The sequence below is a fragment of the Talpa europaea genome (genome assembly GCF_964194135.1).
Source record: "Talpa europaea genome assembly, chromosome: 8".
NCBI lineage: Eukaryota > Metazoa > Chordata > Mammalia > Eulipotyphla > Talpidae > Talpa > Talpa europaea.
This window is the reverse complement of record NC_140075.1, coordinates 60532947-60552941: the sequence shown is the minus strand read 5'-3', so window position 1 is coordinate 60552941 and position 19995 is coordinate 60532947. Positions and strand designations below refer to the sequence as shown.

At 39.9% G+C, this 19995-nt stretch overlaps 2 protein-coding genes across 2 annotated transcripts in view; one reads left to right on the top strand and one right to left on the bottom strand.

Annotated features, from left to right (window-relative positions):
• Positions 1-15375, top strand: part of SUPT16H (SPT16 homolog, facilitates chromatin remodeling subunit) — a gene marked incomplete at its 5' end in the record, with an annotated part of 35064 nt that extends 19689 nt beyond the window's left edge. The window contains 19 exons of the mRNA XM_084239673.1: positions 165-255; positions 1014-1087; positions 1246-1358; positions 3207-3272; positions 3379-3474; positions 3561-3676; positions 3763-3916; positions 4394-4521; positions 5663-5798; positions 5898-6024; positions 6276-6394; positions 6850-6975; positions 7304-7416; positions 8004-8079; positions 8702-8871; positions 12885-13014; positions 13514-13643; positions 14043-14120; positions 14755-15375. Coding sequence (XP_084095799.1) covers positions 165-255; positions 1014-1087; positions 1246-1358; positions 3207-3272; positions 3379-3474; positions 3561-3676; positions 3763-3916; positions 4394-4521; positions 5663-5798; positions 5898-6024; positions 6276-6394; positions 6850-6975; positions 7304-7416; positions 8004-8079; positions 8702-8871; positions 12885-13014; positions 13514-13643; positions 14043-14120; positions 14755-14900 — 2189 coding nt within the window. The 3' untranslated portion in view covers positions 14901-15375. The remainder of the gene's footprint in view (positions 1-164; positions 256-1013; positions 1088-1245; positions 1359-3206; positions 3273-3378; positions 3475-3560; positions 3677-3762; positions 3917-4393; positions 4522-5662; positions 5799-5897; positions 6025-6275; positions 6395-6849; positions 6976-7303; positions 7417-8003; positions 8080-8701; positions 8872-12884; positions 13015-13513; positions 13644-14042; positions 14121-14754) is intronic.
• Positions 15376-15724: 349 nt separating this feature from the next.
• Positions 15725-19995, bottom strand: part of RPGRIP1 (RPGR interacting protein 1) — a gene marked incomplete at its 5' end in the record, with an annotated part of 33195 nt that continues 28924 nt past the window's right edge. The window contains one exon of the mRNA XM_084241166.1: positions 15725-16430. Coding sequence (XP_084097292.1) covers positions 16318-16430 — 113 coding nt within the window. The 3' untranslated portion in view covers positions 15725-16317. The remainder of the gene's footprint in view (positions 16431-19995) is intronic.

The following is a 19995-nucleotide window of genomic DNA, read 5'->3' as shown; positions in this document are numbered from 1 at the left end:
TCTCTGTCTCTGGTGAATCCTCTCACCCTCCCGTGCATCTGGCCTGTACCCTGGTTCTTGTGTTGTGTAAATGAATAAATAAATCTTTAAATTTAAAAAAAAAATGTAGTTTAGGGCTTTCTTTTCAAAGACACTTTAATTTTCCCTTTCTGTCTTGTGATTAGGTGTGAAGATATGTGATGTGTATAATGCTGTCATGGATGTGGTTAAAAAGCAGAAGCCAGAATTATTGAACAAAATTACAAAAAACTTAGGGTAAGTGCTATGATGTGACTGTCACTCTTAAGTCAATTTTCATGACTGGCAATGGCCAGCGAAAATATTCTTAAATTGATTCAACTAAGACTAAACTGTGTGCCCAGCACCTTGTATTATGAGATGGAGTGGAAATTCTAGACCAATGTAATAGATGCCAGTAAGTGTTCCAGAATTTAATCATAGATGTTCATAAGTATTACACACTATATTTCTTTTCTTAGAACACCTTCTAAAATGTATTTGACTATTAACCACCTGGAAGTACCTAATAACCTCTTACAGAACAAAAGGCATTTTGGGAAACAAAACCTTTAGGCAGTCTTCTTACATGGAAACTACTCTTGGGGTATGTAGTTTCTTTCTGGATTTCTCTGATGGACAAGAGGAAATATATTAACAGATACCAAGTCTTGGCCCAAGTGACTTAATAAATCTATTTATCAATATTCCACTAAAATTTGCTTCTTTTAATACAGTTATCACCATTTAGTAATACACCCCTTAAGAGTGTCTTATAGGAAAACTCCTAACTTGATTTCATGGTGGAAGATTAAAATTTAAATGTGGATGAATAAATTAAAATAAGAAAGGCTTTATAAAGTAAATGTTATAGGAGATACTTAATTAGGGGATTATTTTCAACATATTAAGAACTCAAAGACTGTCCTTGAATGTTCCTTAATTCACTGGTCAGCATGGGGAAATAACTCCACATGTTTGCTGCTTTATCTGAACTTTCTCTTCATTTGCTTTAGGTTTGGAATGGGAATTGAATTCCGTGAAGGTTCTTTAGTGATTAATAGTAAAAATCAATACAAACTGAAGAAAGGTAGGTTCTATATGCATGCCATAGGAACATTTTTTTTTAATAATTTCCTATAACTTCATCCTGCACCCCCTCCCTTTTTTTTTTTTTTTTTTTTTAATAAAATCTATACTTTACCACTCTTTTACAGTTATGGACTAATTACTGTTTTGGCGTTTTAGGGATGGTTTTCAGCATCAACTTGGGATTCTCAGACCTGTCTAACAAAGAAGGGAAGAAGCCAGAAGAGAAAACCTATGCTCTGTTCATTGGTGACACAGTGCTTGTGGATGAGGTGTGTGTTGTTGCTTAAACTTTTAAGTGTTGGGGCCTCCCTGGTAATGTAGGGGTTAAGTCTAAGCACTGTCATTTCTATGGCCTGAGTTCGATCCCTGGCCAGGGAGCTAACCCACATATGGCATGGCAGACCTCTCCTCTATTGCCCACAGCTCCCCTCAGCAGTGTATTTCAGTAAATCCACCTGTTCTGCTCCCCATTCTGTTTCTGGTGAATCTCTCATCTCCCATACCTCTGGCCTACATCCCAGTCCTTGTATGCATAAATAAATAAATAGTTTAAATAAATAAATAACTTTTAAGGGTTCAAGAAGTGAGTTGTGAGGCACAATTTTGTACTCAGGTTTCTTTCTTAAAGGTCTTTATAAATGTTGACTAAGGGGAGAGATCCTTCTGACAGCCTGACCTTATATAGCGGGAAGAGTCATTGTAGTCCAAGTATAGGGAATAATCTAAACAAAACAGGTTTTTACTGTGTCATGGTTTGAATCTTGATAATGATATTTTCAGGACTTGATTGTAATAATGGAACTGTTTTTTTTTTTTTAAAGATTTATTTTTTTTTATTTATACAAGCACTGGGTATAGTCAGAAGCGCAGGAGGGTGAGAGAATTCACCAGAGCCAGAGTGGGGAACAGAACAGGCAGATCAACCAAAGTACACTGCTGAGGGGAGCAGCGGGCAGCAGGAGAGGTCTGCGCACCATGTGGGACCCTCCTCCGGTGGCCGGGGAGCACCCGGTGATCGAACCTGTGCTGCAGAGGCTGCGGGCAGCTTCGCAGCCCAGCATTCAACCGCTGCGCCACCAGGGGGGAGGCCTGAGGGAACTGCTTTTTTTTTTTTTTTTAATTTACTAATAGCTTCGTTGAACTAGTTTGCGTACCATACAAGTCAGCCATTTTTTTTAAATAAACAATTTAGTGATTTTAAGTACATTCACTACTGTGCAACTATCACCACATCTAATTTTATGACAAACTCATCAAATTAGAAAGAAACCTTGTGCTCATTAGCAGTCACTTTCCATTATCTCCACAAAAATGCCAGGCCTCGGGCCTCCCCGGTGGCACAGCAGTTGAGCGCTGGGCTGCGAAGCTGCTCACAGCCTCTGCAGCGCCGGTTTGATTCCCGGCTGCTCCCCGGCCACCGGAGGAGGGTCCCACATGGCGCGCAGACCTCTCCTGCTGCCCGCTGCTCCCCTCAGCAGTGTATTTCGGTCCTTCTGCCTGCTCTGCCTCCTGGTCTGGCTCTGGTGAATTCTCTCACCCTCCCACGCTTCTGACTGTACCCAGTGCATGTAAACATACATACATACATACATAAATACATAAACATACACACACACATACACACATACATACATAGCCAGGCCTAGGCAATGACTAAACTACTTTCTGTCTCTAATGTTTTGTCAATTCTGGAACTTTGTAGACTTTTATGACTAATTTCTTTCATTTAGCAGAAGTTGGTTCTTAATAATAATAGCAAATCAGTGTTCTTCCTATAAGCTAGGCGTTTTTATGTATGCAGTTATGAATCCTTACAGTAATCCTATGAAGTGAATAGTTTTATCCTTATATATAGATAACGAAACTAAGTCATAGAGATGATTAATTTGCCAATTGTCAAGGGTTTGACTAAGCCAAGTTTCAAATTAAGCTTATATTGTTATCCACTGGCCCAACATTGCCTCCCAAGATTGAGGTTAGGAAGGTTAAAAACTTTATTGTCAAAGATTTTAGTATCCAGGAGGCTCAAAACATTGCTTTATTGTATACCACGTTAGAGAGTGAGAGTGTTTCTTTTAAGTCTCTTATAAATGTCTGGTTTCTCCATCTAATTCCAGGATGGCCCAGCCACTGTTCTCACGTCTGTGAAGAAGAAAGTGAAGAATGTGGGAATTTTTCTAAAGGTAGGAAGAAGATAAATGAGGGCTGTACAAAATTTGTACAATGAAGAAGATGAACAGCATTGGCTAGAAAAATTAAGACTTGAATTTCTGACTGACTTTTTCATAGAATGAGGATGAGGAAGAAGAGGAGGAAGAGAAAGATGAAGCCGAGGACCTGTTGGGAAGAGGTTCTCGGGCAGCACTACTCACAGAAAGAACACGTGTGAGTCTTTTTATTTTAAACAACATGGATTGCATATTTATCATATGGTCCACATGTTCTGAAATCTTGGGTATTCCCTTCACTAGAATGAGATGACCGCAGAGGAGAAGCGACGAGCACATCAGAAAGAACTGGCAGCTCAACTCAATGAGGAAGCAAAGAGGCGACTGACTGAACAGAAAGGAGAACAGCAGATTCAGAAGTAAGTTTGCACTGAGCAGTGAGGTTGTCTTAAGGGCACATGTAATTTGCAGAAGTTTTTCAGATGTTTTTCTTTACCCATTTCAGAGCCCGCAAATCTAACGTGTCCTATAAAAACCCATCACTGATGCCCAAGGAACCGCATATTCGGGAAATGAAGATCTATATTGATAAGAAATATGAAACCGTAATAATGCCTGTGTTTGGCATTGCAACGCCTTTTCACATTGCCACAATCAAGGTACTAACATTGAATCAGAGTACCTCCAAACTGTTTCTTAAAATACAGTCATACCAGAGATTACTGTTCTGTCTACTGTATCATCTCACCCACTCTGCTCACTCATACTTACCCTTCTCACCTTAAGTTCCCTTCTCTCATCTCTTTCTTCCTTTCTCCTTTTCAGTTTTCACTTCATTGAAAGTTAACTGATCTAATTTAGAAACATAATTTGCCTATTTTTCCTTGATCTTAAAGCATTTTTTAACTGGTTGTGTAAATGGCACAGGTACTTGGAAAACTCAGTGTTTCTTTGGGAGAAACACATTCGGTTACTAGAGAAAGAAAAGCTAACTAGGTAGTTTATTAAATTAAGATTAAGGTTTACTGGCTAGGTTTAGCAGTCAACTTATAACTCAATTAATTTTAGGATCTCTGTAACCACCAGTCTTTAGGAAAGAAACTTGTTTGTGTAATACTTTGCCTTTCTTTAAACAGAATATAAGTATGTCCGTGGAAGGAGATTATACTTACCTGCGAATCAACTTCTATTGCCCAGGCAGTGCTCTTGGCAGGAATGAGGGCAACATCTTTCCTAATCCAGAAGCTACTTTTGTCAAGGAAATGTGAGTCCTAGGGAAAACAGCCACTCCCAGATCCCTGGTGACTAGAGTGGGAACTCAAACATTTCACCCTCTGGGCTGTGTCCACCCCGTGTAGAGTACAGCAGAGGGCCCTCAGTGGTACTTGTGTAGGACCACCTTGCCGGCTGTTACCTGTTGAGGATGGAACCTAATTTAGAATCCTCATGACTTAAGTCTAATAGTTACTACACATATTTTGCAATAGAATCGCAAATAAGGAGATGTTTTCCATACTGGAATCTGCTCTTTCTTGGTGTTGAATAGGATGATTTGGTGAGTTTATGCCAGATTTGGAAAATTAAGTATTATTCTCCCACCCATTCAATTAACCATTTTTATTTTTTATTTTTTTTAAGATTTAGTTATTCATTTAAGAGCTGGGGCACAGGCCAGAGATGGGGGGGGGGGGGTGAGAGGATTCACCAGAGACAGAGCGGGGAACAGAACAGGCAGACTGACTGACATACACTGCTGAGGGGAGCAGCAGGAGAGTCAGGAGAGGTCGACTGCGCCATGTCAGTTACCTCCCTGACCGGGGATTGAATTCATGCTGCAGTGGCTGCGAATTGCTTCATAGGTTGCGTCTTAACCCCTTGAGCCATCAGGGAGGCCCCTCAATTAACCATTTTTATTTTTATTTTATTTTATTTTTTTTTTTTTAAAGATTTATTTATTTATTTATACAAGCACTGGGTACAGTCAGAAGCGCGGGAGGGTGAGAGAATTCACCAGAGCCAGAGCGGGGAGCAGAACAGGCAGATTGATGAAGTACACTGCTGAGGGGAGCAGTGGGCGGCAGGAGAGGTCTGCGCACCATGTGGGACCCTCGCCGGTGGCCGGGGATCGAACCGGCGCTGCAGAGGCTGCGGGCAGCTTCACAGCCCAGGGCTCAACCGCTGTGCCACCAGGGAGGCCCTCAATTAACCATTTTTAATATACTCTGTTTAAAAGAGAAGAAAGGGAGGTTTTTTGGCAGGGATTTGGGGGCGAGCTTCCCAGATGTATATCACCACTCGGGTACCTTTTTCTGTTCGAGGATATAAAGCCAGTTGTAAAATGTTGTAATGAGGCCAACTACCTGACCTAATAAAGAAACTTATATAAGTACTTTCCCCTCCTACAGTACATACCGAGCTTCAAATATGAAGGCCCCCGGAGAACAGACAGTACCAGCCTTAAACCTTCAGAATGCTTTCCGAATAATTAAAGAAGTACAGAAGCGTTATAAGACTCGGGAAGCAGAAGAGAAAGAGAAAGAGGTGAGCCTCAACACAGCTAAGCACCTCTGTGCAGAATGACACATGTGCAGGTTTGTGACACATAAAGATACATGGATTCACAGTTTTCATTGTATTTAGGGTATCGTGAAACAAGACTCATTGGTGATCAATCTAAATCGAAGTAATCCCAAACTGAAAGATCTGTACATTCGTCCAAATATTGCCCAAAAGAGGATGCAAGGCTCACTGGAGGCCCACGTCAATGGTATGGATGGTTTCGCATGCCTGGGCTCTGTCTTCAGGGGCACATTTGTAGAAATGACAGATTGGATAATTTAGTATGACACAAAAATACGAGGAGGAATGTGCTTACATAGCTGTGTGACATGAAGAAAAGGAAAGCTATTCTATGGCATTTCCTCTGACCTCATTCAAATCAGCTAGAAAGATATACTGGATTTTAACATACCAAATTATGCAGCTTGATATATAACTACTTCTTTTAACACCCCCCAGGGTTCCGCTTCACATCTGTTCGGGGAGACAAAGTGGATATTCTGTACAATAACATCAAGCATGCTTTGTTCCAGCCCTGTGATGGAGAAATGATTATTGTCTTGCACTTTCACCTCAAGGTATACTGACTATGAGACCTTGGGCTAGATCTGTCACCCTCTTTCCTTTAAAATAGTAATAGAAAAGATCACCTATCATCTCAGATTATTATGAAGATTGAATAAAATAATTATGAAAATCCCCAGTGCCTGACACCTAGAAAGTACTAAACATGTTCTTTCCTTTGTCGTGATATATAATAACCACCAAAAGGTTTGTCTCCAAATTCCCATTTCTAAAATAGAAATTTTTTGCTGTAGGCACAATTACTGACATAATCTGCAAAGTTCATTCTAATAAATAGAAAATTTATGCCCTTTTTGTATTCCCAAGTGTAGTTTGTAATGACACCAAGGATGGTTTAATCTTTTCACAAAACATTGGTGCTTTCACCTTTTGTTGTTTGCTGGCCTTGCCTCACTATTATGTAGCCTAAGTCTTTTGGCTTCTTGTTCCCTCTGCTTCCTACACTCAGAACGCCATCATGTTTGGGAAGAAACGGCACACAGATGTGCAGTTCTACACAGAAGTGGGAGAGATCACCACAGACTTGGGGAAACATCAGCATATGCATGATCGAGATGACCTCTATGCTGAGCAGGTCTGTGAGACTTAGCATTTTATTTGCAGGGTGGTGAGATGGGGCCCAGACTTGAGCCCAAAAATTATTATATTTTACAAACGACCCCTATATCTGTCTGCATGATGACTTAGGTATCTGTTGGGATGGCATAGTGCAATGGCTTACGGATCTGACTTAGATTGTAGATTTAACTACAGCTAGTGGTATGGTGACTTATAATGAGCTATATGTGTTAGTGATATAGTTACAAGAGATAAGGACTGAAAACATTTCAGACATTTTGAAGGAATGTACTATTAATGACTAAAGTGGTAGCTATAATTAATAAGTATTTTTTCTTCTACAGATGGAACGAGAAATGAGGCACAAACTGAAAACAGCCTTTAAAAATTTCATTGAGAAAGTAGAGGCTCTAACTAAGGAGGAACTGGAATTTGAAGTGCCTTTTAGGGACTTGGGGTAACATTTCATCTTCTTTTTGGCCTAAGATTGACTGGGATATCTTTTTTCTTTTTTCTTTTCTTTTTTTTTTTATTTATACAAGCACTGGGGTATAGTCAGAGTGCAGGAGGGTGAGAGAATTCACCAGAGACAGAGTGGGGAACAGAACAGGCAGACTGACGAAATACACTGCTGAGGGGAGCAGCGGGCGTGGCAGGAGAGGTCTGTCGTGCCATTTGGGACCCAAACCGGTGGCCGGGAATGGAATCAGTGCTGCAGAGGCTGCGGACAGCTTCACAGCCCAGCGATCAGCTGCTGCGCCACCAGGGGAGGCCCTCATTGGGATATCTTTTAGAAAAACCAGTTATCTTCCTATCTTCCTTTTATAATAATAAATCTTTTTTTCCTGTGACTGATAACCCATGAGAAATTCTTCTCCTCTTGAAAATGTTTAAGGGTTGAGGTGAGTGGTTAAGGCTAAGATGATTCATCTGAAAATAATCTCCAGTGAGTGTGCTAGGGGGAAGGAAGGGATTTATTGTGGTAGCAACAGTTTCTCTTACAATAACAAGGTCTACATGAGTTTATTTTCTTACACCTTTTAGATTTAATGGAGCTCCCTATAGGAGTACTTGCCTCCTTCAGCCCACTAGTAGTGCTCTGGTAAATGCTACAGAATGGGTGAGTATTTCTTATCTCTTTTCAGTAAGAAAACTGTTAACTGATTTCCACTTTTGATATTTACTTACCTAAGACATGAAACATTGAACAAATGATTCTTATTTATTTTAAAGATTATTTTTATTTATTTATGCATACAAGAACTGGGATGTAGGCCAGAGGTGCAGGGGTGAGAGAAGCCACCAGAGACAGAGTGGGTAGCAGAACAAGTGGATCTACTAAAGACACTGCTGAGGGGAGCAGCAAGCAAGACAGGAGACGTCATCTGTGCCATGTGGGTCACCTCCCTGGCTGGGGATCAACTCATGCCTCAGTGGCTGGTGATAGCTTGATAGCACTGAGACTTTAATCCCTGTGCCACCAGGGCAGCCCACAAATGATTCTTCAAAATAGTTTTTAAAAAGTTTCTTCAATTTTTTTCCTGAAATTTATTCTCCTTGGAAGTTTTCTGTCTAGCAGACCCTTTTACTATAGCTGCTTAATGCTGTATTTCTTATAATCTTTCCCCAAAAAAAACAGGTTATCGTTTGTGTGGTGAATTTTAGATCCCGAAAGTTATCTGAAGATGCTAATGCTTTAAGGGAAGTATTTATAAAGTACTGTTCCAATTCCTTTCTGATAGCCACCGTTTGTGGTGACATTGGATGAAGTGGAGCTGATTCACTTTGAGCGGGTCCAGTTTCACCTGAAGAACTTTGATATGGTAATCGTCTATAAGGACTACAGCAAGAAAGTGACAATGATCAATGCCATTCCCGTAGCCTCACTTGACCCCATCAAAGAATGGTTGAAGTAAGTCTGTTACCAGTCTCACATTTATCCCAAGAAGCCTACATTAGAAACTATAGCTGTGCGGTGTGGTATATGAAATCTACCATCATATTTAAGGTGAACCCTGGGTTGAGTTGAAGACCAGGTTTGGAAAATTTGGGATCTGTTAGTCATAGAACTATTTACTTTTTCCCTGAACACTTAACAGTAGTTTATGTTCTATACTAAACGGTAGTTTCTTTGAGTCTATACTCAAAGAAAATCAAAGTCCAAAATTTTTTTTGTCTCTATTAAATAGATATACGCACACATATATATGTATAGAAGACATACACAAATATAACATGGGGCAAGTTTCTTAGACGTTCTCTGTTTTTACTGAAAAATTAAGTTTTCTTGTTTTTGACACATAACAGATATAAGAAGTATTTTACTTTTTTTCTCATGTTAAAAATCAGGTATCCGGTAATCAGTATCTTGCCACTTGGATACTGAGTTCTTTAGACTGGATACAAGTCCTTTATCAAATACAGTTTTTGTATCTGTTTCCTTCAATAGTTTCATTGCTTTTTCATTTTCTTATGTGCCTTTAAAAGATCAGAAGTGTAAAATATCCAAAAAATCTGTTCAATTCTTGTAATTGAGCTTTGTATGTCCTAGCTAGTAAATTTTAACTAAGCCAAAGTCATAAATATTTTTTCTTCTAAAGTTTTATATTTCTACGTCTTATATTTAGGTCTGTTATCCATTTCCAGTTAATATTTTTAACTGTGGTTCAGGGTCAGACAAATTGTTTTAGCATTTACTGAAGAGAAAAGATCATTTCTTACCAATCATTGAATTACCTTGCCATATTTATTTTAAAAAAAAAAAAATCAGTTGACAATATAGGAAGTAGTCTTTCTGGACTACCATTGGGGTATGTGTATCCTTAGGCTGATACCTTACTGTCTTGATTATTTGTCACTTAACAGTAAGTCTTGAAATCAGGTAGTACAAGTCTCCAGTTTTGTTCCATTTTAAAATTTTAGAATCTGTCATTCAACAAAAGTGGTCAGTTTCGGGCCTCCCCGGTGGCGCAGCGGTTGAGCGCTGGGTTGCGAAACTGCGCACGGCCTCTGCGGCGCCGGTTCGATCCCCGGCTGCTCCCCGGCCACCAGAGGAGGGTCCCACATGGCGTGCAGACCTCTCCTGCCGCCCGCTGCTCCCCTCAGCAGTATACTTCGGTCCTTCTGCCTGCTCTGCTCCCCGCTCTGGCTCTGGTGAATTCTCTCACCCTCCCGCGCTTCTGACTGTACCCAGTGCATGTATAAACCAAACAAACAAACAAAACCAGCAAACAAATAAATAAAAGCATGCCTCTATAAAAAAAAAAAAAAAAAAAGTGGTCAGTTTCATCAGAATTACAGCTCTAGTATATGTACAATTTGTGTTGATGTCCCTCTTCCTTCCCAGTGTTCATAACTGGTTTCCTCTTGTTGTTTAGTCTGCACAGATAATTTGTCATTTTAATTGAATTTTTTTTCCCATCTTCATGAAATAATCTTCCTTACTCCTGGTAATTGTATTTGCTTTGGCAGTACATGTATTATTCCTGTTAATAGTCCTTGTTTTGAAATGTGTAAAATGGGATATTGTAGATTTCTAGTTTATTTTGGTTAGTGCTGCTTAGCATTTTCATAGTACATATTTTTTTCTGTCTCTTACTTTTTAATGTATTTTTGGTTTTCTTTTTTTGTTTCTATTATTTCTTGTTTAACTCTTGTTTAACATTTTATTAAAGTCACTTACTTACTTGGAGATAGCATTTATTTGCTTTTCACCTTTTAAAATTCATTCTGTCATGCCTGATTGGACAATGAAAAAAATAAAATAAAATTCATTCTGAAAAATTGACTGCCTTTTAATTGGATTACCATCTGAATTTAATTATCAATAAGTTTGGTTGAAATCCGACATCTTGCTATTTGTTTTCTCATCTGCTCTTTTTTTAAAAGATTTATTTTTTATGTATTTATGCATAGAAGAACTAGGGTTTAGGCCAGAGGTGTAAGGGTGAGAGGATTCACCAGAGACAGAATGAGGAGCAGAACAGGCAGACTGACTGAAATAAACTGCTCAGGGGAGCAGTGGGTGAGACAGGAGAGGTCTGCTGCACCATGTGGGTCACCTCCTTGGTAGGGGATCAAACTCATGCTGCAATGGCTGGTGATACCTTGATAGCGCTGAGACTTTAACCCTGTGCCCCCATCTGCTCTTTACTATTTTCCTCATCTTTTTATGCACTTTTGGATTAACTTTATGATTCTTTATTAAATAATCTTCATATTTGGCTTATTAACTATACCTCTTTTACTTTTATGGCTGCTCTCAGGTTTACATACACATCTTTAACTTACCAGTCCCCGTTCAGCAAATATATCACTATTGTTGGAAGATTCTTATGTTTGCATTTCCATTCTTCTGTCCTTTCTGCTATTAATCATACATAATATGTTATGAATTCCACTGTCATTATTTTAGCTTTGATACAGTCAGTCCTCTTTTAACTTACAAAATGAAGTGAGGGATTTCTTCGTCATTTTGTCATGTTTGTTTCAATCTTTTGCTAAAGACTTGAAGGGATCCTTCTGCAAATTTCCAGAGCTTTCTTTTTCCTTAGTACTCTTGCCCAGTTTCTGCCTTAGCCTCCCCTAATCATGTTCTGTTGATTTCTGTTCCTGTTGGTGTCTCCCTCTATGTTTAACATCCTGGAAACTATCTTCAGGTAGAAAACTGGAGCGACTATAAAACAAAACCTTGTTTGTTTCCTTCTCTCGGGAATTATAGTCATGTGCTGCTTTTTATCCAGTGTTTGAAAATGGCTATTTCATATTTTGTTCTGTTTTCTATTTATTTAAACTGGAAAGGTAAATTTAGACCTTGTTACTCCATTGTGGCTAGAAGCAGAAGTTTCAGTGAATGTGATAATACCTGTAATAGATTTATGCCAGTTCTCAGGCAGGTTTAATGCTAAGCTTGTTATCGTCTTTGCTATTGTCATTTCTTTGATTTCTTTTCTTTTCTTCCCTACCCACTTTATTATTTTTATTTTATTTTAATTTTATTTTATTTTTTTTATTTTTTTAAGTTTTTTTTTTTTTAAGATTTATTTATTTATTTTAATTTATACAAGCACTGGGTACAGTCAGAAGCGCGGGAGGGCGAGAGAATTCACCAGAGCAGGGAGCAGAGCAGGCAGAAGGACCGAAGTACACTGCTGAGGGGAGCAGCGGGCGGCAGTCTGCGCGCCATGTGGGACCCTCCTACGGAGGCTAGGGAGCAGCCGGGGATCGAAATGGCGCTGCAGAGGCTGCGGGCAGCTTCGCAACCCAGTGCTCAACCGCTGCGCCACTGGGGAGGCCCTCCCTACCCACTTTAATTGATTCAGCTCTCCTCAACAGAAATGGATTTGAGCATCTTCCTAATACAGGGCACTTTAAGTACTTAAAAAAAAAAATTTCCTACCATCAGACAGATCTCGCATCAAGTAAACAAAAATAGGAAAGCAGTGAAACATTGCAGGGGTTAAGGTAGGGCCAGTGAAAATTGTTACTATTTTGTAATGGAAGTATGAATGATCAGAACTGAAAAGTATTCACAGAGATGGTTATGCATTGAGCCTACTTGCAAATAAGAATGGCATCAGAGAGGAGAAAGCATGGGTGAGGTGAGTAGGAGGGAAAGCTACATGAGGAATAGGAAATTGGTGCTTAAAGATAAGGAAAAGAAATGGAAAATAGGATGAGCTCACCCTTACTTGGTTGTGGGACAAAGCTTGCATCAGTCAAGCTGCCTTGTGTTAAAATCCAGTGCTCTGAGAAATGAACTATCAGCCACTTAGGTATGTTTTGTTGGCACAGTGAAAGGAATACCTGCTCTTGGATATTTGGGAAAAGGTTACTGACTTTTATGAGATGTTTATGATAAAGACAGTATAGATTTCTCAGAAAATATAGAGGGTTGACTTTGATTTGTAATGTCTTTTCTTTTAGTTCTTGTGACCTAAAGTACACAGAAGGAGTACAGTCCCTCAACTGGACTAAAATCATGAAGACTATCGTTGATGACCCTGAAGGCTTCTTTGAACAAGGTGGCTGGTCTTTCCTGGAGCCTGAGGGTGAGGTGCGTGAGTGTGGGGTTTTTTTTCTGGTATAGTGTTGCCCGTTACCACTTGGGGAGTTAGCACAGTGCCATGTAGGTAGTACAGGAGGGACTGGAGCAAATGGAAAAAGCTCTGAATGCAAGTTGCTTTTGTTTTTCCAAATTAGTTTTACGGGTAAATGATAAATTAATTGGGCTTTGTTAGCCACTGACAAGATTTCTTTAAAACAAAATCTGCATCTTTCAGTGAATTCCTTACTATATGGAAAAATTCCTAAGGGCATTTTGCAGAAAATGTTTCCTTCAGCATATTGCATTATTACCATTAGTGTTTCTTTGGTTAATTTTCCTGGGTAAGAAAGGATAAAGAAAATCTATAAAAAAAATATGAATTAGATATTGAGGGTCTCTATTAATTCTTACTAGTGATTTTAAATAAATCCTTTAATCTCTTGATCGTCCAGGTTTTTGTTGTTTGTTTTAAAAAAACACAAATAATATTATGCGCTACCTTCACTAGGGAAGTGATGCTGAGGAAGGGGATTCAGAGTCTGAAATTGAAGATGAGACTTTTAATCCCTCAGAGGATGACTATGAAGAGGAGGAGGAGGACAGTGATGAAGATTATTCATCAGAAGCAGAAGAATCAGGTTGGTCTTTATAGGGGAAAGTTTTCTGTCTTCCTAATCTAGTGTCATTTCTAGAAACTTTTTTTTTTAAGATTTATTTTATTTATATAAGCACTGGGTACAGTCAGAAGCGTGGGAGGGTGAGAGAATTCACCAGAGCCAGAGCGGAGGGCAGAACAGGCAGAGTGACGAAATACACTGCTGAGGGGAGCAGCGGGCAGCAGGAGAGGTCTGCGTGCCATGTGGGACCCTCACCCAGTGGCCGGGGATCGAACCAGCGCTGCAGAGGCTGCGGGCAGCTTTGCAACCCAGCGCTCAACCGCTGCGCCACTGGGGAGGCCCTAGAAACTGGTTTTTTTTAGAAGGGAAAATTCTGTTACTCCATGCCTATCTAAAGATTAATGCTTAATTTTATTCCAGATTATTCCAAGGAATCATTAGGCAGTGAAGAAGAGAGTGGAAAGGATTGGGATGAATTGGAGGAAGAAGCCCGAAAAGGTAAATTTTTGCTTTGCTTGTTTTATTTTTTTGAGGCACAAATTGCTAATGGATTTCAATATTTTGTGATATTGGCAGCCTAATAAGAGTAACAAAAGAATAAGCTGCAACTTCATTGACCAAAGAAGAAAATGAGTGTGTGTGCACTCCAAGGGGCATGACTGCCTAACTGGATGCTTTTTTCACCTGGTCAGGCTCCCAGTGGGTCGATAGCCATGATGCCAACATAATCTTGTGAGGTTCCAAAATTAGTTTGTTTTTCAAATCTAAATTCTCTTAACTTTCTGCACGTCTCCCAGGATAGGAAAGTTTATGTGGTATTAATTTAATTACTCTGAAGCCAGATAACAAAGAAAAGTTAAAGATGAAAAGGAAAGAGTCTCCCATATCCCGGCCACTGAGATTGTTCTTGGCATCAATTACCTTACTTAATCTGAAAAGTTTTCCATTCGATAAGAATAAATGAATGAACACTGCGGAAGATTAAGTACTTGTCCAGTCACACATCTAGTGACTAAGTAAAAATTAAAACCTAGGACTGACTACAAAGGTCATTCTCTGTGTTACTTCATGTTCTCCAGGTTAGCTACCTACAGCTAACCTGCAGCTAACTAGTAATGCCTCTTCTGTTTAGCGGACCGTGAAAGTCGTTATGAGGAGGAAGAAGAACAGAGTCGAAGTATGAGCCGAAAGAGGAAGGCATCTGTGCACAGTTCAGGCCGTGGCTCTAACCGTGGTTCCAGACACAGCTCTGCACCCCCCAAGAAAAAGAGGAAGTAACTTCTGAACTTTGACCCTCAGTTCCATTCTTCCTCCAGCCAACCCCTGAAAATTTTACATGACATAGAAACTGTATTTTTCCTTTTTTTTTCTTTCGAACGTTTGCCATTTGTGTTTATGGGTTTAGGGGGCCATTTGTGTGGACCAATCTACTCGGGGGATTCCAGGCCCACCAGGACTCGTGCCAATGGCCCCATCCAGATGGCAAGGGAGGAGGTATTCTTGAAGAAGGGCAGAGGCTTCCACTGTTAATACTGTTTCATTCCTCTCTTCTTGTCACCTTCTACCAGGACATTGAAGGTTTCTGACATCTTATTCTTTGATGTCTCAAAGCTCTATTTCCAGGACATTGGTACAAGGTGACTCTTACCTACTGTGCCAAGGTTCTTAACCAGCAGATTCAGTCCTCCATCTTATCCTACTTGCCATGACCTTCCTCACATCTCTTTAAGTTCCATCTTTGCAGTACTAAAGAAAAGGTTCTTGGATATTACTAATGGTTGTGATAAACCATACAGCTTGAGCTGATGAGGCAGATCAGGCTGGTACTTTCACCAGTTTTCCTGCTTTCTTGCCTCCTGCGGATTCTGAGTTATTTTGCTGCCTTGGAAGACATAAGCAGTGACACTCCTTGGCTCAGTTCATCCTCCTTACAATTCATACATGGTACCATGTAGAAGCAAAATTACAAGTTTCTTTTCTGGTGTACCTGAGGAAGAGTGATTGTTCCTCATATACTGACTGCTTCCAGTGGAATCTAGGAAGAGGTGCAAAGGAGTCAACATTTAGATCTGGAAGGGGGCGAGTCACGCCTTGGGCCTAGAATACCCTGATGAGAACAGAGAAGAGGAAGGGAGGCCACATCTCCAACACAGCCTCTCATCACTGCTGCTCCTTATTTTTACTTGTCTTGCATTGTCCTGTATTTATCACAGTTTCTGTTGAACAGCTTTTTAAGTATTTGGGGAGTTTATCTTGCCATCCTTCCCCTCCTGGTTCTCTGCACCCATCTGTCCCCATTACAGTTCCTTCTGTGTTCTGTGACCTTAAGAGAAGAGGGGGGGAGGGGCCTCAGATTTTGTTTTTGTTGTTGTTTTTTTTTTTTTCTCCTTAGCAGTAGGACTTGATATTTTCAATTTTGGAAAAACTAAAAGATAAATAAACTGTGGTTTTTTTTGTTGTTGTTTTGTTTTTATAAATTCACCTTGTGTGCTATTTATTTTTGCAGTTACTGAAAACCAGCTTCTCCTTGATGAAGTGTTAAGATGTAGAGAAGTAGGCCTTTGTCCGTCACTCATCATCTCTGCTGTCACAGTAGACATCACAGGAAACCACATTTATGGCGTAGCAAGTTACTTTATATGAGACGTTTTCCTATGGCTCCCTCAGGGTTTAGCGTGGAATAGCACTTGTTCCATCACAAAACCAAATCTTCAGTCATCTCCTTGTAAATAGCACGGAAGGCAGCTGCAGCTTGAAGGGAAACCTTCAGCTTTCCTATTGAGGTAGCCTGATCTTCAGGGCTCACAACTGTTGGGAAATAAAGAAGGAACATGTCAGACAGCAGCATCCCTCAAGTAAAAACACTTAATTTAAATACCTGGTTTTTGTTGTGTCGGGTACTGAGGACACTAAAGTTTTCACCTCATTTCTTAGAGGGGACACAGTTTGGAAGAGAAAGGGAAATCATCATAATAAAATAGGGTAGGTGCCTTGAGAAAACAAGAGGCACCTAACCCACACTGGAGGAATTGGAAAAGGTTTTCTGGAGATAATGCCTAAGTCTTTCAAAACTGAAAGATATTCTAAACATTTGCCAAGACATGAGAACATGTGAAGTCTGGGAAAATGTGAGGAGTAGCAGAAAGGAAGCTATTCAGGGCTTTCCCTGGTGGCGCAAGGGTTTGGGACGCAACCTATGAAGCAGTCCGCAGCCTCTGCAGCATGAGTTCGATCCCTGGCTGGCAAGAGCAACCCACATGGCCCAGCAGCAGACCTCTCCTGACTTGCCTGCTGCTCCCCTCAGCAGTGTATTTCAGTCAATCTGCCTGTTCTGTTCCCTGCGCACACTCTCTGGTGAGTCCTCTCACCCCCCCCCTCCTCTGGCCTGTACCCCAGCATTTGTATGCATAAATAAATAAACCTTTAAAAAAAGAAAGGAAGCTAGTCAGATAAGCAGGAGCCAGGTCATAAAAGACCTTGTATGTCTTTTAAGGAATTTGAAATGACAGGTATTAGAAGGTATGAGAAATGACAGTTTTTATTTGGGTTCTAGAAAAATGACTCCATTATTTGGAGAATATATTTGATTCAAATGGGACACAAATAAATTGGGGGAGGGTAGTTATGAGGTGATTATAGTAATTTGGGAGAAAAAAGAAGGGGCTTCGTGTGTGATAGTAGGGGAGGGAGGTAGGGAAGAGGGCAGATTCAGAACATTTAAGTAAAATAGAATTTCGACACTCAATGTTGGAAGTGAGGAGGTAGGTGGAATTAAGGATGACCATTCTAACTTGGGTAATAAGATAGTGGGAGTAAGAGGGAATACAAGGTACAAAGTTGTAGGGGGAGTTTGAGGTACTAAATGGACACAAATAGTGACTTGGTCTGCTTTAAGTCCAGTTTTATTAAAAATCTGGCCTAGAAAAAGGAGAATGAGCCACATTAGAGGTTTAGAAAAGCCAAGTAGGATGAGTAAGAAAACCAATGGGATTTGACAAGATAGGGAAATTGGTAAGAACAGTATAAGGTGCTTGGGCGTAAATTTGATCGTAGAGTACAGGCAATGCCAAATAGACCAACCATTTTGCAAGTACTTCAAGGAGCTGAGTTTTAAAGTGATAAGATAGCTGCAGAGATAGAAAGCAGAGTTTTGATTTTAAAATCAGACTAACATGTTTAAACCTGAGTGGAAGAGAGGCCATATCAAGGAAATTATAACTTTTAATGATTAAAAAATTGAAACATGTTCATTGATTTTTGAGACTCCGAGGTCACTAAAAGCTTAAGGGGGTTTTCCTTATGTACAAAGGAAATAGAGGTCAGGAATGCATGGTATGTACAGAGAATGGGGACAGGAGTAGAAATTGGAAGTGAATGAGTAAACCCATACCGGCTCCTGCAGCTAAGGGTGGGGCCTTGGCACTGTCTGGCATGCTGCTGGCTGGTGTAGTGATATGAGATCCTGCTGGGAGTGAGAGATGGCACTTAAAATGTGCCAACCATGACCTTTACTTAATCCTTTTATTAAGTACTCTTCATCCTGAAAACCCTGTGAAATAGGAACTGCTATTCTCATTTTATAGTTGAAGAAACAGGTAGAGAGAAAGTAAGTAACTTGCCCAATGTAGTTGGAAAGGTACCAGAGGAATATAACAAAGATCTTTGTCGATAAGCCAAAGTTTGGCCTTTATAACATTTGGTCCAAAGAGTAGTCCTCAAAGTTCCTTGATTACAATCAGTACAAACCATTTTGTATCAGGACTCAAATGAGGACAGGAGTAATGACAAGTTTCACAAAATATGTGCAGTGGACTCATGTTTTCTTATCTGTGATTTTGGTATTTCATCTTTTTTTTTTTTCCAGACTCTGTTACTAATTTCATTTTACCATATACTAATGGATTATGAGTGGAAATTTGAAAACAGTGGTCAAGTGGATACTCTTAGGTGTCTGCTACCACCTAACATAAATATATGAAGTCCCAGATGTATAAGGTGACTGGGATCAGTGTGGACTGGACAAAGCAAGCCCAACTAAAGGCATTCAAATGCAAGTATTTTAAAAAGAAGCTGGTCTCTGGCAAATAGTCTAAGCAAATTTAGAGAGAATGTGATCAAATTTATTGTTTAAAAACACTGTAGTTGGGGCCTCCCTGGTGGTGCAAAGGGTTAAGACACAACCTATGAAGCTGTCTGCAGCCTCTGCAGCACAACTTCGATCCCTGGTTGGCCAGGGAGCAACCCACATGGTGCAGCAGACTTCTCCTGACTTGCCTGCTGCTCCCTTCAGCAGTGTATTTCAGTCAGTCTGCCTATTGTGTTCCGTAATCTGCCTCTGGTGAATCCTCTCATCCCCGCCGCCACACCTCTGGCCTGTACCCCAGCTCTTATATGCATAAATAAATAAATCTTTAAAAAAAATTAAAAACTGTAGTTGGTGGAAATGGGGTGGAAGGAACCAGTGATGGGAGATCAGTTTAGAAAACCATTATAGTAGTGGGGATGTAGTCAAGACACTCCTGAAGTGCAACCAATTGATGGTTGGAAGATTTGATCTACATAAGGGACTACTTTAAAAAAGAAGGGGTATTAGTTTGTTTTGTTTCTTTTTACAAACTATGCTTAAGAAGTCAGAAATTCCAATGTTTAATCAATATGTAACAATCTTTCTATATGCAAACAATGAAGAGAAAGAAATTAAGAAAACTATCACATTTGCAATCACATCAAAAAGAATTAAGTGCCTAAAAGAAGGTGAAAGACCTGAGCAACAAAAACTAAAAGACATTGTTAAAAGAAATTTAAGGGGCCTCCCTTGTGGCTCAGGGGTTAAAGATAGCACTATCAAGCTATCCACAGCCACTGCAGCAAGACTTCGATTCCTGGCCGGCTAGGGAGCAACCCTAGCCTGATCTGCCTGTTCTGCTCCCCACTCTCTCTGGTGAATCCTTTCACCCTCGCACCCCAGTTCTTGTATGCATAAACATTTAAAAAAAAAAAAAGGAATTTAAGACACAAAGAAATGGCGAGATTTTATGTGCTGATGGACTGCAAAAATCAACTGTTATATTGACCATCTTACCCAAAGCAATGTAATGTTTTAATACAGTCTATCAAAATTCCAGTAGCATTCTTCAAGGAAATAAAGCAAACATTACTGAAATGTATATGGAACCACCAAATAGCCAACTAATTCCTGAGAAAAAAAAAGAATGGAGGTATCATGCTCCCTGACTTCAAACTATATTACAGTTATAGTAATCAAAATAACAAGGTATTGGAATAAAAATAAATCAATGGAAGAGAATTGAGAGCCCAGAAATAAGCCCATAGTTACATGGACAGTTACTTTATGACAAAGGAACGAAGAGCA